The sequence below is a fragment of the Symphalangus syndactylus genome, chromosome 16, assembly GCF_028878055.3.
Source record: "Symphalangus syndactylus isolate Jambi chromosome 16, NHGRI_mSymSyn1-v2.1_pri, whole genome shotgun sequence".
Taxonomy (NCBI): Eukaryota; Metazoa; Chordata; class Mammalia; order Primates; family Hylobatidae; genus Symphalangus; species Symphalangus syndactylus.
Genome location: NC_072438.2, coordinates 55,859,852 through 55,878,227, shown reverse-complemented (window position 1 = coordinate 55,878,227; position 18,376 = coordinate 55,859,852). Strand labels below are relative to the sequence as shown.

Below are 18,376 nucleotides of genomic sequence, written 5' to 3'. Positions count from 1 at the left end.
CACTATTACGGAGTTGAACAATCACACCAAGGGCAGAAAAACCAATGGATGTTAAGACCTGGTTTGGACCAACGATCCTTCTCTACAGACTCAAACTCTCAGTCAGCAGATGTTTGTGAGGATAATGCTTTATACTGATGTTCAATTCCAGCTGACATGGGAGACCAAAAGTCTACTTTTATTTTTTTTAGTTTCCATGAAGAAGTTGCAAGTAGACATTCTGTAATTTTCGACATACATACTAACAATGTATTTTGCACCGAACATGTTATTCAGCTCAAAGTCATCTCATAGACCATCTTACATGACTATTTTTGCAGTGCAAATCACAATTTCAATATTTTGGTGGCACCCATTTTGCTTTGATTCACACTGTTTCCTTAGAGCTAGTCAGCAAATAGTCAAATGACCTTCCAGTGACTGCACAAAATATGGAATGCTTCAAAGATTTGTGCTGCCTCCTTATGCAGAAGCCATGCTAACTTTCTCTGTATTGCTCCAATTTTAGGATATGTGCCACCGAAGCAAGCACAAAGCCCTACTCTTACACATGATTAGTGATGAGTCATGGACAAGGCTTGGCTCTGTTAAGTCCAACTAACCTACTTGAGATTCTGAGAATTCTCTTCAATGGCTTCCTGTGAGCTAGAATTTGAAAATATTTTAAAATCTTGAGCTAGAGATGGAAGTAGCTTGGACGATTTTCATCATCATGTAAATCAGACCACTCAAGGGGCCAACCACAGCTGGGAGCCACTGCTCAGGGGAAGGTTCATATGGGATTTTCTACTGCCCAAGGTTCTATACAGGATATAAAGGTGCCTCACAGTACAGATCTGGTAGAAAAGAAGAAGAAACAAACACTGATCTCTTTCTGCCACATTATTTGAACCCCTCTGACCCTTTAGAACAAGCCCACCCAATACCTGCTAGAGAAAAGACCAACAACGGCCTCAAAGGATCTCTTACCATGAAGGTCTCAGCTAATTCTTGGCTAAGATGTGGGTTCCACATTAGGTTCTGAATATGGGGGGAAGGGTCAATTTGCTCACTTTGTGTGTGGTTTATAAAGTCAGGATGCCCAGCGGCCAGAGCAGGGGGCTGGTGCTTTCGGAACAATGGCTGAGCATATAAGCATAGGTATGGGAACTAAAAACGTTGTACTTCAAAGTCACTGTATGAATCGCCATGAAGACTTGAGGGACCTGAATCTACCGATTCATCTTAAGGCAGCAGGACCAGTTTGAGTGACAACAATGCAGCAACAGAATCAATGGAAACAACAGAATGATTGCAATGTCCTTTTTTTTCCTCCTCCTCCTGACTTGATAAAAGGGACTGTCTTCCTTGGATTTAGTGAACCCCTTCGGTTCCTGAAAAATTCAAGGAGTATATAGGACATAGTCCCCAGAAGACAGTACAAGACTTTCTGATAAACTGGACATTTCCAGGCCCAAATAACTAATCAGAAAAATCAAAGATGTGACACTATTTTTTATCCCATGCATAGGTGTTACACTTGGATGAAATGAACAATGTTGGGATCTCTAAGGATAAAGGTCTTAAAAGTCTTGAGATAAAGAATCCTGCACCCATTGGTACTTCTAACTTGTCTTGCTTTTTGTCTGATTTCTGGCTGATGCAGGGGACTAACTCACTGCCACTCTAAAACTACCTGAACCAAATTATGACATCTCACTTGATATGTAAGATGCAACTGTTATAATTATTTTAAACCTCAATTTAGCATTAACTAGCCTTTTAATGTAAACACTTACATATTATGATGACTAGAAACAGCATACTCTCTAGCCGTCTGTCCAGATAGATCTTGAGAAGATACATCAATACTTTGCTCAAGTAGAAGGCTGACTATACTTGCTGATCCACAACATACAGCAAGTATGAGAGCAGTTCTAAAATGACAGAGATAGGAACTGTAATAAAGTTATTTTAAAAGCTAACTTGATATACGTTACCAATTTAACTTCTTGCCTGTCTGTGCAGAATCAAACATTTACATGCACTAAAAGACATACGCATCTTCAGTGCTCAAGTGTTCATCTTTGTAAAATACCACCAAGGTTAACAAGAAGGGACAAAACAAACCCTCTTATCTCAGTGGGGTATTGCATAGCAGAAGCTACCAATTTAAAGTCCTTTGATGGGCAGGAAACAATGTTAGGGCCACTTATCTGAAGTGAACAAAGATTTAAGTGAAGATTTCATCACAGCTTCCCTAGACTGATAAGCTGTAATAGAAAATCAGCTAGGGGGTAAAATAAATAAGAGCTCTCTGCATGCTGAAAGCAGTAAGATTAATAATAATGGTAAGAATAGTAGTCACAGGAGTTGCAGTTAATGATGCCAATAAGCATGTGCTAGGCACTGAATTAAATGCCACATCTATCTTTCTTTCTTATGCACAGCCAACTTTGAAGGATATATTCTCCTACTTTTCATATATGACAACATATTTGGTGGTAAATAACGTTCCCAAGGTCACACGCCTAGCAAGTAAGACAGTTAGGAATTAAACCCAGTATTGTGTGAATCCAAAGTCTAGCTCTTTTCTCTTTATCACGCACCTATGGCTTCCCTTCATTAAAGGAAAAGTGTATCCACTTAAAACTATCTTCACTCCCTCTCTCCATACCAATTAAAAATAAAAACATCAAAATACACTGGAAATAAAAAAGGAAAAAAGCTGTTGAACTCACAGTATGTGGGAACAGCAATTAATTGTCATGTAGGGATAAGCTAACAATATTCTTCAAAGAAAGCAACTTAAGGCAAAGTCATTGAAAAGACAAAAGGATTTTCTACCCCTATTTATGTTTAATACAGCGTATTTAGTGGAAAAGCATGTAAGACACAGAGGTTAAAAACTATTAGAAAGGGTTAAGAAGTTCAATACTGAGTCATAACTTTAACTGAAAGTTAAAGTTCAAACTTCATAATATTAATATGAAATCCCTTTAGCTAACATAAGATCATGTAACCAAAAATGTCACATAACAAATAACATCAGTCGATATAATAAAAGATGAATCCTACTAAAACTGTTCTTTATGTTGCCCAGTCCAAATAACTGTTTTTCTACCTAACTGATTTGTGTTCATGCTGATCACTATATCCCAGTAAGTATACATTCATCTTATTAATTTAATATTTATGACTTGAGTGACTGCTATCTAGAACACACAGATTAAAAGAAAGAACTATACCTTCCATATATATCCAGTGCATTTAAATTAGCTTTTTCCTTGATTAAAAATTTCACCACTTGCTGTTTTTGTTCATGTACACCAAGTAACAGTGGTGTGAGGGCAAGCTGTAAAACACTATAAAGCAAAAACTTATGTAATTCAAAAAAGTACATATTCCTCAACCGAAGTAGAAACTTTATATAAGATCTTATGGACTTACATGCATAGAAAGTAAATCAAATGTAGTCGCTTCCTTCTCACTCTTCTGTGCTTTCCCACACGCTGCTCCTTCCCTTGGAAACACCCCTTCTCTGCCTCACCACGTTAACTCTAATCAACTCAAAAACTCACTTTAAACATTTACTGCTTCCAAGACCCTTTACTTCTAATTCAGCATTTGGCATGGTATTATTGGATGATAATATTTTTCCCATCTAAACAAAGAGCTTCCTGAGGGCAGGAGCTGTATCTTTTGTCTGTATATCCTCAACCCTAAGACAAATTGTGTATAAAGCAAGAATTTGCATATAAAATGTTTCTTTAGTTTCATGTTTTACCGAAAGTTCAACCTCCAACATGCAACAAAAATTGCTATTAAAACTCATACTGCCCATTTGAAAAAATTTTCCAACATTCATTTATTTAAAATCTATCTGTATTTAATTTTCCCAGATTGTTAACTAAATCATCAGTTCATAGGACTACTGAAACTAAATTAACAGAATTCCTATCTGTATTCTTAGTAACTCCATGGTTTTAAGTGTTTAAAACTGCCATGCTGATTATGGCAAAGCTCTACATACTTGAGACACACTGGATAGTCCATAATACAACTTCAATTGGCAAAAAATGGTTTAGAATTTGCTATAATTCTAATTGAGAAAACTCTGCTCTTAACGACTTACTGACCTAAGCACTTGAATGATTGAACAAAGAGACACAAAATGCTGAGAGGGCCATCCTCTACTTACTGAAAGACTACTCACAGCAAATTTCTAAAGACCTTCTGAATGGCAGTGAATAACTGATGGTAGAAAGGAAAATGTATTATTCTGTCACCTGATAGATACTACCAATAATATTCATTTTAATGTCTCAACCACAGAGATAAAAGACAGACTAGGCCAGGAATGGTGGCTCACACCTGTAATCCTAGCATTTTGGGAAGCTGAGGTGGGTGAACCGCTTGAGCCCAGGAGTTCAAGACCAGCCTGAGAAACATGGCAAAAACCTCATCTCTACTAAAAAAAAAAAAAACTGAAGTTGGAGGACCATCTGAGCTTGGAGAGGTCGAGGCTGCAGTGAGCTGTGATTGCACCACCGTGCTCCAGCCTGGGAAACAGAGTGAGACCCCATCTCAAAAAAAAAAAAAGTCAGATTAACGTTACTGGAAAGGAAAGATTTAAAGAAATCAGCACATATCCAACTCCAACTCTTCTAGAGCTACCTTAAGTTTCTGAGATATAAGAATTTACATATTACATTTCTGTATTCAGTGGTTCTTAAGCAGGAGTGTATCCAGATTTTGAGAAAATTGTTGTTGTTACTGTTGTTGTTGTCGTTGTTGTTGGTCTCATTATGTTGACCAGGCTAGACTCGAACTCCTGAGCTGAAGCAATCCTCCCACCTCAGCCTCCCTAGCAACTGGGACTACAGCCATGCACCACCATGCCTGGCTTCAAGGAAACATTTTCAAATATACATATCCAGGCTTTATTAGACTTACTGTGTCAAAATCTTCAGGAAAAAGCCTAGGCTTGTTGATTATTTAAACATTTTCCTCAAGTTACTGGGATGCACAATTCTAGCTGAAAGCTAGTGTAATAGACAATTACTTCAGTCTCATTTCTCACCCACATGACCAATTCCCTTTCTCATTTGAAGATTTGGCCAAAAAGAGTAAGGAGGAGGAGACCCATTTGCTGAAAACAACACATGATTGTTCCCGGTAAGAGAAGAATAGGGTCTAGTCAACTCAAAATCCAACTTGATCTTGTTACTTATTTATCTTCCACCTTCTCATCCAGACACTCTAGATTTGAAAGCAGAGCTGAGACTCTAATTGGCCATTTCTACCAGAATAGGATACTAAATCAGTTAATTACTTGATATTCCCTCTGCTCAAGGGTTTCCCCTTACATTACACCTATATTCACTGCCAATCTGGTTCCTCAGAGGCCTCCTAAAATTGATCTCTAGGCAGTTTACAACCCACTAACTCCCTCTCCCAAACTGAAAACTGTCATTCTCTAAAATTGAAGAGAACCTTGTCTCACCATAAAAAGGAAACAAATAAATCAACAACAACACCACACACACACACAACCTCTTCATGGTCTTTTCCCTCTATTACCTAATTTCCAAATTGGCCCCGATATTTCGGATTGCTCTTTTTCCCTTTCCACTTCTGCCTCATAAGCAATCAGAAATATCTGAAGCCTTGCCACTGAGAGGTGCATCACCTCGTATCTATTACTGCTTTTTAGGTACTTGCCAAAGGAGCAGGATCTCTATTCACTGAAACATGTTTAAGTTTTCTTGGAGTTTTCACGTAAAACCTATTTCAGGGCAAATTTTACATTCATTAGGGGGAAAAAATCCTAGGAGGGAAAAATTGAAAAATAGTAAGTATTACCTTTTATAAATTCAGTGTTTTCAAAAAAAAATATTTACCACAAGTGCATTAAAAAAAACTGTACCCTCTAATGCTTCTTTGAAAGTTACAATATTTAAAATAAAATCTTAGATAATTAGTTCATTTCAAAATATTTTCATTCAGGTTATGCTTGAGCTTCCAAATACGGAAAACTAGCCCTTACACAGGTCAATGTTAAAATGAATGCATTTCAGTATTTTGAAGATAAAATTGGTAGATCTATACCTTGTTTTCTGATTCAATATCAGCACCATATAAGAGCAGTGCTTTGGCCATTAATTTATCGTCATTGTAGATAGCATAGTGCAGACTGGTATTTCCACACTCATCTGGAATATTTGGATCACTGCCATGTTCCAGCAACATTAACGCACATTCATCTTGTTGGCATTGTACGGCCTGTCAGTATTAGACCAAAAACAAATTACAAATCCTAGGAATTCAAAATAAACATTCCACAGTTTTCACCAACTAGTTATATTTAAAGGAGAAAACTCATTTTTATGCTATGTATTGAAATCAAACCCACCTCACACTGATATAGTTGGCTACTGCATACCTTTGTCAGAGCTGTCCTCTTTTTGTCGTCAAAGACATTAAGTTCACATCGTCTGTCCAGCAGGAGTTTTACTACTTCTGAATTCCCATTGGCAGAGGCCAGATGTAGAGCAGTCCTATGAGAGTGAGAAGACTTTTTAGGAAATTGTAGTGCACTAGCTACAGCCGTATCAATGATTTACGTAATTGCAAACACTGAATACCCTGCTATTACTCTGCCTTCAAAACAAACATTTAACTTTCCCATGAAAAAACCACACTATTTATTATCTCTCATTACTCGCTGTATTAATGAAAGAGCAGCCTATATGAATACAAAGAGCATAGCCCTTGGATGACATTCAACTTGGGCTGGAATCCTACTTGAAGCTCTATCACTTCCTGGCTGTTGCTTAGCCTTTTGGGGTCTGTTTCCTCGTCAATAAAATAAGAATGAAAATAGTAGCTTTCTCACAGGAAACCACTGTAATGCTTAAATGAGACTCTGCACAAAAGATATAGAATAGTTCCTAACAGCTCAATAATTGTCAGATATTATAATTTTTACTAATACCACTAAAAACAACATTTGAATTAAGTGAGATGATACAATTATACCTACACTTTCAGGTATATTTTAAATATTGCAGGTAACATTGTATTTTAGTGATTCTAAGATGATCATTGTCTCCATGTGGTCTCCACTGAAATACCACTTACAATTCATGATTTACTATAATTGGCGGCATTTAAATAATTCTCTTATTGAGATATAAAATAATGGGGCATCATACAATCCCTGGTGCCTTACATTAACTAGAATATGTTATAACAGGTCTGGGGCGGTTCCAGTCAGATGACCAGCATTTAGATAAATTTTAGTTCTTAAAAGTACTGTGGAATAAGAGAGCTGAGGTGAAAACAACAACAAATTTCTAAAATAAACCAATTTTTACTTTGGTTTTCAATAAACTTTAAGCCAAAGAAAACTTGGAATTGAAATGCATAGCATGGGCTTATTTTTTTCAATACTTAGATTTATACAATGTATGTACATCAGATATTTCCAATGATTCATATTAGGATTTAAGACTGTTATAAATTTTCTCTTTTTAAAAAGGATTTACGAAACTATTTTTTTTCTTTTTTTTTCTTCTTCTTTTTCTTTTCTTTTTTTATTTATTTATTTATTATACTTTAGGTATTAGGGTACATGTGCACAATGTGCAGGTTTGTTACATATGTATCCATGTGCCATGTTGATTTCCTGCACCCATTTACTCGTCATTTAGCATTAGGTATATCTCCTAATGCTGTCCCTCCCCCCTCCCCCCACACCACAACAGTCCCCGGAATGTGATGTTCCCCTTCCGGTGTCCATGAGTTCTCATTGTTCAATTCCCACCTATGAGTGAGAACATGCGGTGTTTGGTTTTTTGTCCTTGCGATAGTTTACTGAGAATGTTTTCCAGTTTCATCCATGTCCCTACAAAGGACACGAACTCATCATTTTTTATGGCTGCATAGTATTCCATGGTGTATATGTAACACATTTTCTTAATCCAGTCTATCGTTGTTGGACATTTGGGTTGGTTCCAACTCTTTGCTATTGTGAATAGTGCCGCAATAAACATACGTGTGCACGTGTCTTTATAGCAGCATGATTTATAGACCTTTGGGTATACACCCAGTAATGGGATGGCTGGGTCAAATGGTATTTCTAGTTCTAGATCCCTGAGGAAACGCCACACTGACTTCCACAATGGTTGAACTAGTTTACAGTCCCACCAACAGTGTAAAAGTGTTCCTATTTCTCCACATCCTCTCCAGCACCTGTTGTTTCCTGCTTTTTTAATGATGGCCATTCTAACTGGTGTGAGATGGTATCTCACTGTGGTTTTGATTTGCATTTCTCTGATGGCCAGTGATGATGAGCATTTCATGTATTTTTTGGCTGCATAAATGTCTTCTTTTGAGAAGTGTCTGTTCATGTCCTCTGCCCACTTTTTGATGGGGTTGTTTGTTTTTTTCTTGTAAATTTGTTTCAGTTCATTGTAGATTCTGGATATTAGCCCTTTGTCAGATGAGTAGGTTGCAAAAATTTTCTCCCATTCTGTAGGTTGCCTGTTCACTCTGATGGTAGTTTCTTTTGCTGTGCAGAAGCTCTTTAATTAGATCTCATTTGTCAATTTTGGCTTTTGTTGCCATTGCTTCTGGTGTTTTAGAAATGAAGTCCTTGCCCACGCCTATGGCCTAAATGGTATTGCCTAGGTTTTCTTGTAGGATTTTAATGGTTTTAGGTCTAACATTTAAGTCTTTCATCCATCTTGAATTAATTTTTGTATAAGGTGTAAGGAAGGGATCCAGTTTCAGCTTTCTACATATGGCTAGCCAGTTTTCCCAGCACCATTTATTAAATAGGGAATCCTTTCCCCATTTCTTGTTTTTGTCAGGTTTGTCAAAGATCAGATAGTTGTAGATATGCGGCATCATTTCTGAGGGCTCTGTTCTGTTCCATTGATCTATATCTCTGTTGTGGTACCAGTACCATCCTGTTTTAGTTACTGTAGCCTTGTAGTATAGTTTGAAGTCAGGTAGCGTGATGCCTCCAGCTTTGTTCTTTTGGCTTAGGATTGACTTGGCAATGCGGGCTCTTTTTTGGTTCCATATGAACTTTAAAGTAGTTTTTTCCAATTCTGTGAAGAAAGTCATTGGTAGCTTGATGGGGATGGCACTGAATCTATAAATTACTTTGGGCAGTATGGCCATTTTCATGATATTGATTCTTCCAACCCATGAGCATGGAATGTTCTTCCATTTGTTTGTATCCTCTTTTATTTCATTGAGCAGTGGTTTGTAGTTCTCCTTGAAGAGGTCCTTCACATCCCTTGTAAGTTGGATTCCTAGGTATTTGATTCTCTTTGAAGCAATTGTGAATGGGAGTTCACTCATGATTTGGCTCCCTGTTTGTCTGTGATTGGTGTACAAGAATGCTTGTGATTTTTGTACATTGATTTTGTATCCTGAGACTTTGCTGAAGTTGCAAATCAGCTTAAGGAGATTTTGGGCTGAGACAATGGGATTTTCTAGATATACAATCATGTCATCTGCAAACAGGGACAGTTTGACTTCCTCTTTTCCTAATTGAATACCCTTTATTTCCTTCTCCTGCCTGATTGCTCTGGCCAGAACTTCCAGCACTATGTTGAATAGGAGCGGTGAGAGAGGGCATCCCTGTCTTGTGCCAGTTTTCAGAGGGAATGCTTCCAGCTTTTGCCCATTCAGTATGATATTGGCTGTGGGTTTGTCGTATATAGCTCTTATTATTTTGAGATATGTCCCATCAATACCTAATTTATTGAGAGTTTTTAGCATGAAGGGTTGTTGAATTTTGTCAAAGGCCTTTTCTGCATCTATTGAGATAATCATGTGGTTTTTGTCTTTGGTTCTGTTTATATGCTGGATTACATTTATTGATTTGCGTATGTTGAACCAGCCTTGCATCCCAGGGATGAAGCACACTTGATCATGGTGGATAAGCTTTTTGATGTGCTGCTGGATACAGTTTGCCAGTATTTTATTGAGGATTTTTGCATCAATGTTCATCAAGGATATTGGTCTAAAATTCTCCTTTTTGGTTATGTCTCTGCCAGGCTTTGGTATCAGGACGATGCTGACTTCATAAAATGTGTTAGGGAGGATTCCCTCCTTTTCTATCTATTGGAATAGTTTCAGGAGGAATGGTACCAGTTCCTCCTTGTACCTCTGGTAGAATTCAGCTGTGAATCCATCAGGTCCTGGACTCTTTTTGGTTGGTAAGCTATTGATTATTGCCACAATTTCAGAACCTGTTATTGGTCTATTCAGAGATTCGACTTCTTCCTGATTTAGTCTTGGGAGGGTGTATTTGTCGAGGAATTTATCCATTTCTTCTAGATTTTCTAGTTTATTTGCATAGAGGTGTTTGTAGTATTCTCTGATGGTAGATTGTATTTCTGTGGGATCGGTGGTGATATCCCCTTTTTCATTTTTTATTGCATCTATTTGATTCTTCTCTCTTTTCTTCTTTATTAGTCTTGCTAGCGGTCTATCAATTTTGTTGATCTTCTCAAAAAACCAGCTCCTGGATTCATTAATTTTTTGAAGGGTTTTTTGTGTCTCTATTTCCTTCAGTTCTGCTCTGATTTTAGTTATTTCTAGCCTTCTGCTAGCTTTTGAATGTGTTTGCTCTTGCTTTTCTAGTTCTTTTAATCGTGATGTTAGGGTGTCAATTTTGGATCTTTCCTGCTTTCTCTTGTCGGCATTTAGTGCTATAAATTTCCCTCTACACACTGCTTTGAATGTGTCCCAGAGATTCTGGTATGCTGTGTCTTTGTTCTCGTTGGTTTCAAAGAACATCTTTATTTCTGCCTTAATTTCATTATGTACCCAATAGTCATTCAGGAGCAGGTTGTTCAGTTTCCATGTAGTTGAGTGGTTTTGAGTGAGTTTTTTAATCCTGAGTTCTAGTTTGATTGCACTGTGGTCTGAGAGACAGTTTGTTATAATTTCTGTTCTTTTACATTTGCTGAGGAGAGCTTTACTTCCAACTATGTGGTCAATTTGGGAATAGGTGTGGTGTGGTGCTGAAAAAAATGTATATTCTGTTGATTTGGGGTGGAGAGTTCTGTAGATGTCTATTAGGTCCACTTTGTTTAGAGCTGAGTTCAATTCCTGGATATCCTTGTTAACTTTCTCCCTTGATGATCTGTCTAATGTTGACAGTGGGGTGTTAAAATCTCCCTTTATTATTGTGTGGGAGTTTAAGTCCCTTTGTAGGTCACTGAGGACTTGCTTTATGAATCTGGGTGCTCCTGTGTTGGGTGCATATATATTTAGGATAGTTAGCTCTTCTTGTTGAATTGATCCCTTTACCATTATGTAATGGCCTTCTTTGTCTCTTTTGATCTTTGTTGGTTTAAAGTCTATTTTATCAGAGACTAGGATTGCAACCCCTGCCTTTTTTTGTTTTCCATTTGCTTGATAGATCTTCCTCCATCCATTTTGAGTCTATGTGTGTCTCTACACGTGAGATGGGTTTCCTGAATACAGCACACTGATGGGTCCTGAATCCTTATCCAGTTTGCCAGTCTGTGTCTTTTAATTGGAGCATTTAGGCCATTTATATTTAACGTTAATATTGTTATGTGTGAATCTGATCCTGTCATTATGATGTTAGTTGGTTATTTGCTCATTAGTTGATGCAGTTTCTTCCTAGCCTCGATGGTCTTTACAATTTGGCATGTTTTTGCAGTGGCTGGTACCGGTTGTTCCTTTCCATGTTTAGTGCTTCCTTCAGGAGCTCTTTTAGGGCAGGCCTGGGGGTGACAAAATCACTCAGCATTTGCTTGTCTGTAAAGTATTTTATTTCTCCTTCACTTATGAAGCTTAGTTTGGCTGGATAGGAAATTCTGGGTTGAAAATTCTTTTCTTTAAGAATGTTGAATATCGGCCCCCACTCTCTTCTGGCTTGTAGAGTTTCTGCCGAGAGATCAGCTGTTAGTCTGATGGGCTTCCCTTTGTGGGTAACCCGACCTTACTCTCTGGCTGCCCTTAACATTTTTTCCTTCATTTCAACTTTGGTGAATCTGACAATTATGTGTCTTGGAGTTGCTCTTCTCGAGGAGTATCTTTGTGGCATTCTCTGTATTTCCTGAATCTGAATGTTGGCCTGCCTTGCTAGATTGGGGAAGCTCTCCTGGATAATATCTTGCAGAGTGTTTTCCAACTTGGTTCCATTCTCCCCGTCATTTTCAGGTACACCAATCAGACGTAGGTTTGGTCATTTCACGTAGTCCCAAATTTCTTGGAGGCTTTGTTCATTTCTTTTTATTCTTTTTTCTCTAGACTTCCCTTCTCGCTTCATTTCATTCATTTCATTTTCCATCAGCGATACCCTTTCTTCCAGTTGATCGCATCTGCTACTGAGGCTTCTGCAATCTTCACGTAGTTCTCGAAACTTGGCTTTCAGCTCCATCATCTCCTTTAAGCCCTTCTCTCCATTGGTTATTCTAGTTATCCATTCTTCTAATTTTTTTTCGAAGTTTTTAACTTCTTTGCTATTGTTTTGAATTTCCTCTCGTAGCTCAGAGTAGTTTGATCGTCTGAAGCCTTCTTCTCTCAACTCGTCAAAGTCATCCTCCATCCAGCTTTGTTCCGTTGCTGGTGAGGAACTGCATTCCTTTGGAGGAGGAGAGGTGCTCTGCTTTTTAGAGTTTCCAGTTTTTCTGCTCTGTTTTTTCCCCCATCTTTGTGGTTTTATCTACTTTTGGGCTTTGATGATGGTGATGTACAGATGGCTTTTTGGTGTGGTTGTCCTTTCTGTTTGTTAGTTTTCCTTCTACCAGACAGGACCCTCAGCTGCAGGTCTGTTGGAGTTTACTAGAGGTCCACTCCAGACCCTGTTTGGCTGGGTGTCAGCAGTGGTGGCTGCAGAACAGCGGATTTTCGTGAGACCACAAATTCAGCTGTCTGATAGTTCCTCTGGAAGTTTTGTCTCAGAGGAGTACCCGGCCCAGTGAGGTGTCAGTCTTTCCCTACTGGGGGCGTGCCTCCCAGTTAGGCTGCTCAGGGGTGAGGGACCCACTTTAGGAGGCAGTCTGTCCGTTCTCAGATCTCCAGCTGTGTGCTGGGAGAACCACTACTCTCTTCAAAGCTGTCAGTCAGACAGGGACCTTTAAGTCTCTGGAGATTCCTGCTGACTTTTTGTTTGTCTGTGCCCTGCCCCCAGAGGTGGAGCCTACAGAGGCAGGCAGGCCTCCTTGAGCTGTGGTGGGCTCCACCCAGTTCGAGCTTCCTGGCTGCTTTGTTTACCTAAGCAAGCCTGGGCAATGGCGGGCACCCCTCCCCCAGCCTCGCTGCTGCCTTGCAACTTGATCTCAGACTGCTGTGCTAGCAATCAGCGAGACTCCGTGGGCATAGGACCCTCCGAGCCAGGTGCGGGGGACAATCTCCTAGTGTGCTGTTTTCCAGGCCCATTGGGAAAGCACAGTATGAGGGTGGGACTGACCCAATTTTCCAGGTGCTGTCTGTTACCCCTTTCTTTGACTAGGAAAGGCAACTCCCTGACCCCCTGCGCTTCCCGAGTGAGGCAGTGCCTCGCCCTGCTTCGGCTCGCGCACAGTGCGCTTCACCGACTGTCCTGCACCCACTGTTTGGCACTCCCTAGTGAGATGAAACAGGTACCTCAAGCAGAAATGCAGAAATCACCAGTCTTCTGTGTTGCTCGGGCTGGGAGCTGGAGACCAGAGCTGTTCCTATTCGGCCATCTTGGCTCCACCTATGAAATTATTTGTGGAGCTTTTTTCAACTTTTACATTCAGGGGTACATGTGCAGGATGTGCAGGTTTGTTACATACGTAAACGTGCACCAAGGGGGTTGGTTGTACAGACTATTTCATTACCCAGGTGTTAAGCCCAGCACCCGTTCGTTCTATTTCCTGCTTCTTTCCCTCCTCCCACCCTCCACCCTCTGATAGGCCCCAGTGTGCGTTGCTTCCCTCTAGGTATCTGTGTGTTCTCATCATTTAGCTCCCACCTATAAGTGAGAACATGCAGTATTTGGTTTTCTCTTCCTATGTTAGTTTGCTAAGGATAATGGCTTTCAACACCATCCATGTCCCTGCAAAGGACATGCTCTCGTTCCTTCTTTCATGGCTGCATAGTATTCCATGCTCTTTATGTACCACATTTTAGTACTTAAAACAACTAAAACAGTCTTTACCCAAGACTTATAAATTTTCAAAAGGGCAGTTAAGGGTTGCCTTTTACTATTTTCTACCTTCAGAAATGCTTCTGTTTGAAAGGAGGGAGGAAAAGCTTCCATTGAGATTAAGTTCTAATGCCCCAATTTTAAATCTCTCAGCTCACTCAAGCCCAGCAGGTAAACATGAAGTTTTCAAAGATGGAAGGATCCTGAGAGATAGTAGAATATGCCTGCCCCATAATAGGTGTCTGGCTTATGTCTGATGACTAATGGATTGAAAAAATGGAAGAACACAGCTTGGGAGTTCAATATTTTTAAAAAAACTCCTGTAGAGTTGGGCAATACATGTGCAATAGTAATAATCTTTTATATTTGCTATTTTAATTTTCATAAATATATAACTCAACTAAAATGATTAATTCATACTTTTTACATGTTAATCTATATATAATGAAAAGGTAATTATGTAATAAAATGTATATACAATAAAATCTACAGGAACAGGTAAACACAATCCCTCTACTTCTGAAGAGGGTAAAAGCTCACAGAAGATAGCTAACCACAGAAATAAAAATAAATAATAGAATGTGAGAAATTATTTGCATCTACGCAAGAAGCATATTCCTTCTCTTCCCAAGGATTATTTCATTACTAATGAACCTTAACTAAAACTTCAGATGTTCATTGCAGAAATCACAGATAAGAGAAAGGGAAAAACTTCACTTACAAATCCCCAGAAACAAGTTTGATTATATTTTCTACATATTTTCAGCTAACACAAGAGCAGATTCTGTTCATGTATATGTGTAACAAACTGGTTTTTTCTCACTTGATATAGCAAAGTACATCTTTGCATGTCGACATATCTCTGTATCTACTGACATCCTCAATAGTTACATATTATACCATCCTATGGATGCACTGAAATTTGTTCATGAAATCTTTATATGGGTTCTTCTAAATACACTGCTATTTTAAGCAATACTAAGAAAAACAGACATCTATTTGGTAAAGATATTTCAGTATAATGGAATTGATGAGTAAAAAGCATAACATTTTTAAAATGTGGTTCTTACCACTAAAGTGTCTGTTTGAAAACCCGCAGCAATTTGAACTTTAAACAACTATATAAGTACCACTGTTCTTCATCCTCACAAACTTTGTGGATAGAAAACAGTATTTCTTTTTTTTTTTTTTTTTTTTTTTTTGAGATGGAGTCTCACTGTCACCCATGCTGGAATGTAGTGGCACGATTTCGGCTCACTGCAACCTCCACCTCCCTGGTTCAAGCAACTCTCTTGCTTCAGCCTCCTGGGTAGCTGAGATTACAGGTGTGTGCCATCATGCCCAGCTAATTTTTTTATATTTTTAGTAAAGATGGGAGCTCACCACACTGGCCAGGCTGGTCTCAAACTCCTGACTTCATGATCCACCTGCCTCAGCCTCCTAAAGTGCTGGGATAACAGGCGTAAGCCACTGCACCCGGCCTTTCATTCCTCCTCTAACTTAAATAGAAAACAGTATTTCATTCTTCTTCTAACTTAAATTCCTTCTTCTACCAGGAACGCTATCTTTTCCTATGCGCATAGGTCACTGGTAGATATGCAAAAAAGTACTTTGCCCAATTTTAAAATGTGCTTATTTTATTATATCTGCATATATAGGCCAGGCACGGTGGCTCACGCCTGTAACCCCAGCACTTCGGGAGGCCAAGATGGATGGATCACGAGGACAGGAGTTCAAGACCAGCCTGGCCAAGATGGTGAAACCCCATCTGTACTAAAAATACAAAACAATTAGCCAGGCGTGGTGGCAGGTGCCTGTAATCCCAGCTACTCAGTAGGCTGAAGCAGAGAATTGCTTGAACCTAGGAGGCAGAGGTGGCAGTGAGCCAAGATCGCACCACTGCACTCCAGCCTGGGCAACAGAGAGAGACTCCATCAAAAAAATATATAAATAGGCATATGTGTTTTCTTCTGGTATGTTTCTCTTTTCATATATTTAAAATTTTTAATCTATACTCTTATTTTTGTGATATAAACATCTAGCTAGTTTTCTCCAAAAATGAATTATGAACAATCCATCTTTTTTAAATAATAAAAAACATCACCATTATCAAGTGCTAAATTCTTACATATATTTGGGTATTTCTAAATTTCCTATTCTGTTTTATTCATTGATGTCTTTTCAGCTGTTAGTAAACAATTTGTGGAAATAAATAACATGCACATTTTGATATCTAGAAAAGCAAGCCTTTTACCACTGTTACAAAAAAATTTATCACAATAATAAAAGACAGCATGTGGAATTTAAAAACGCTAAAACTGCTATTTTTATTTGGCTTAAGTTAAAGTGATAAATAGAAAAAGCTCACATCTTTTTTTTTTTTTTTTTTTTTGAGACAAGAGTCTCGCTCTGTCTCCCAGGCTGGAGTGCAGTGGCGCTATCTTGGCTCACTGCAAGCTCCGCCTCCTGGGTTCACGCCATTCTCCTGCCTCAGCCTCCTGAGTAGCTGGGACTGCAGGCACCTGCCACTGCGCCTAGCTAATTTTTTTTATATTTTTTAGTAGAGAGGCGGTTTCACCACTTTAGCCAGGATTGTCTCGATCTCCTGACTTCGTGATCCGCCCACCTAGGCCTCGCAAAGTGCTGGGATGACAGGCATGAGCCACCCCGCCCAGCCAAAAAGCTCACATCTTAAGAAAATTCGATCTTCCTATTCGAGCACAGGAACCATCTTCCCATTTCAGTTTCCTTCTAAGGTTCCTCAGTAAAAAACATACTTACATAGTGTACATTTATATAAAACCCATACTGGATTTTATTTGAAGAATATTTAGCCCTGAAGTTGATGTGTTATGGGGCTTCGTTCTTAGTTCTCAATATACACATTTCTATAACGTATAGAACAGTTTTAAAATCTGTAGATTAAAAATAATCTGCTGCATCGACAATTTTGCGAGTTAAATCACTTTAAAACAGTCTATTAGTGTTCTACGAGGAAAATCATAATTTGATTGGAAATCAGCTAAAGTTTTGTTTTTGCGTTGCAGCTCATAAAGGGGCCTGGGCCCTGACCTCTCTGAGGTTTCCACATCCAGGGTGGTGTGAGGCCTGCGGAGGCGAGAAAGCCAGGTCCCCCTCCTCCCCTGCCAGGAGGGTACGTCCCCATCATCCCCCCACGTCCCACCTCCTCCCAGCCCGGGCCTGGTTACCTCTTTTGCTTGTCCTTCTTGTTCACGTCAGTGTCCCTGAGCATGACGATGAGATCCTTTCTGGGGACTTTACCCCACCAGGCAGCTCTGTGGAGCTTGTCCAGATCTTCCCGACGGACGTGGTACCTGGGCACCATGAAGGCGCTGTCATCGTAGTCTCCCCAAGCACCCACGCTGCTTCTGAGTGTCTTCACAGCAGAGTCATTGTGGTCTCCAGAAGTGCCCACGTTGCTTCTGAGCATCTTCACAGCGGAGTCATCGTGGACTCCAGAAGCGCCCACGTTGCTCTGAGCGTCTTCACAGCGGAGTCATCGTGGTCTCCAGAAGCGCCCACGTTGCTTCTGAGCGTCTTCACAGCGGAGTCGTCGTGGTCTCCAGAAGCACCCACGTTGCTCTTGCCTCTCCCCCTGCAGCAGGGGAAGCAATGGCAGCACCACTTGCCCATCTTGCTTCTGAGCGTCTTCATAGCAGAGTCGTCGTGGTCTCCAGAAGTGCTCACGTTGCTCTTGCCTCTCCCCCTGCAGCAGGGGAAGCAATGGCAGCACCATTTGCCCATCTTGCTTCTGAGCGTCTTCATAGCAGAGTCGTCGTGGTCTCCAGAAGTGCTCACGTTGCTCTTGCCTCTCCCCCTGCAGCAGGGGAAGCAGTGGCAGCACCACTTGCCCATCTTGCTTCTGAGACCAAATGGCTTCTTCACAGAGGAGGCAGCCGGCATTGAACCAACCTCAGCCACCATCTGCTTTTAACAGCCAGAAGGGGCCAGTAGTAGCGAGCAGATCGCATCTACCAACCAGTTTCACCAATTAGCAGGTAACTCCGGGTTTCCAATCTGTTTGAAAAGTCAATCCCAGCCAAAACCTGCCAACCCCAGCAGGGGAGGCCAGCCCACCCCACCCAGGGAAAACCCACACCCACCCAGGGTGACCCCACGCCCACCCCAGGAAGGGCCACCCCCCCGCAAGAAAACACCCGGCCCACCCAAGGGAATGCCAAACCCAGCAGAGAAAAGATCAAG

At 40.1% G+C, this 18,376-nt stretch overlaps 1 protein-coding gene and 1 non-coding gene across 2 annotated transcripts in view; both read right to left on the bottom strand.

Annotated features, from left to right (window-relative positions):
- Positions 1 to 18,097, bottom strand: part of LOC129464623 (POTE ankyrin domain family member G-like) — a 38,904-nt gene extending 20,807 nt beyond the window's left edge. Inside the window, 6 exon segments of the mRNA XM_055246008.2 lie at positions 1,779 to 1,916; positions 3,228 to 3,334; positions 6,091 to 6,264; positions 6,425 to 6,539; positions 17,362 to 17,549; positions 17,750 to 18,097. Coding sequence (XP_055101983.1) covers positions 1,779 to 1,916; positions 3,228 to 3,334; positions 6,091 to 6,264; positions 6,425 to 6,539; positions 17,362 to 17,549; positions 17,750 to 18,097 — 1,070 coding nt within the window.
- LOC129465129 (U6 spliceosomal RNA) lies at positions 426 to 532 on the bottom strand. The gene has a single exon (XR_008651897.1). It is a non-coding gene; the product is annotated as a U6 spliceosomal RNA (small nuclear RNA).
- Positions 18,098 to 18,376: the final 279 nt, after the last annotated feature.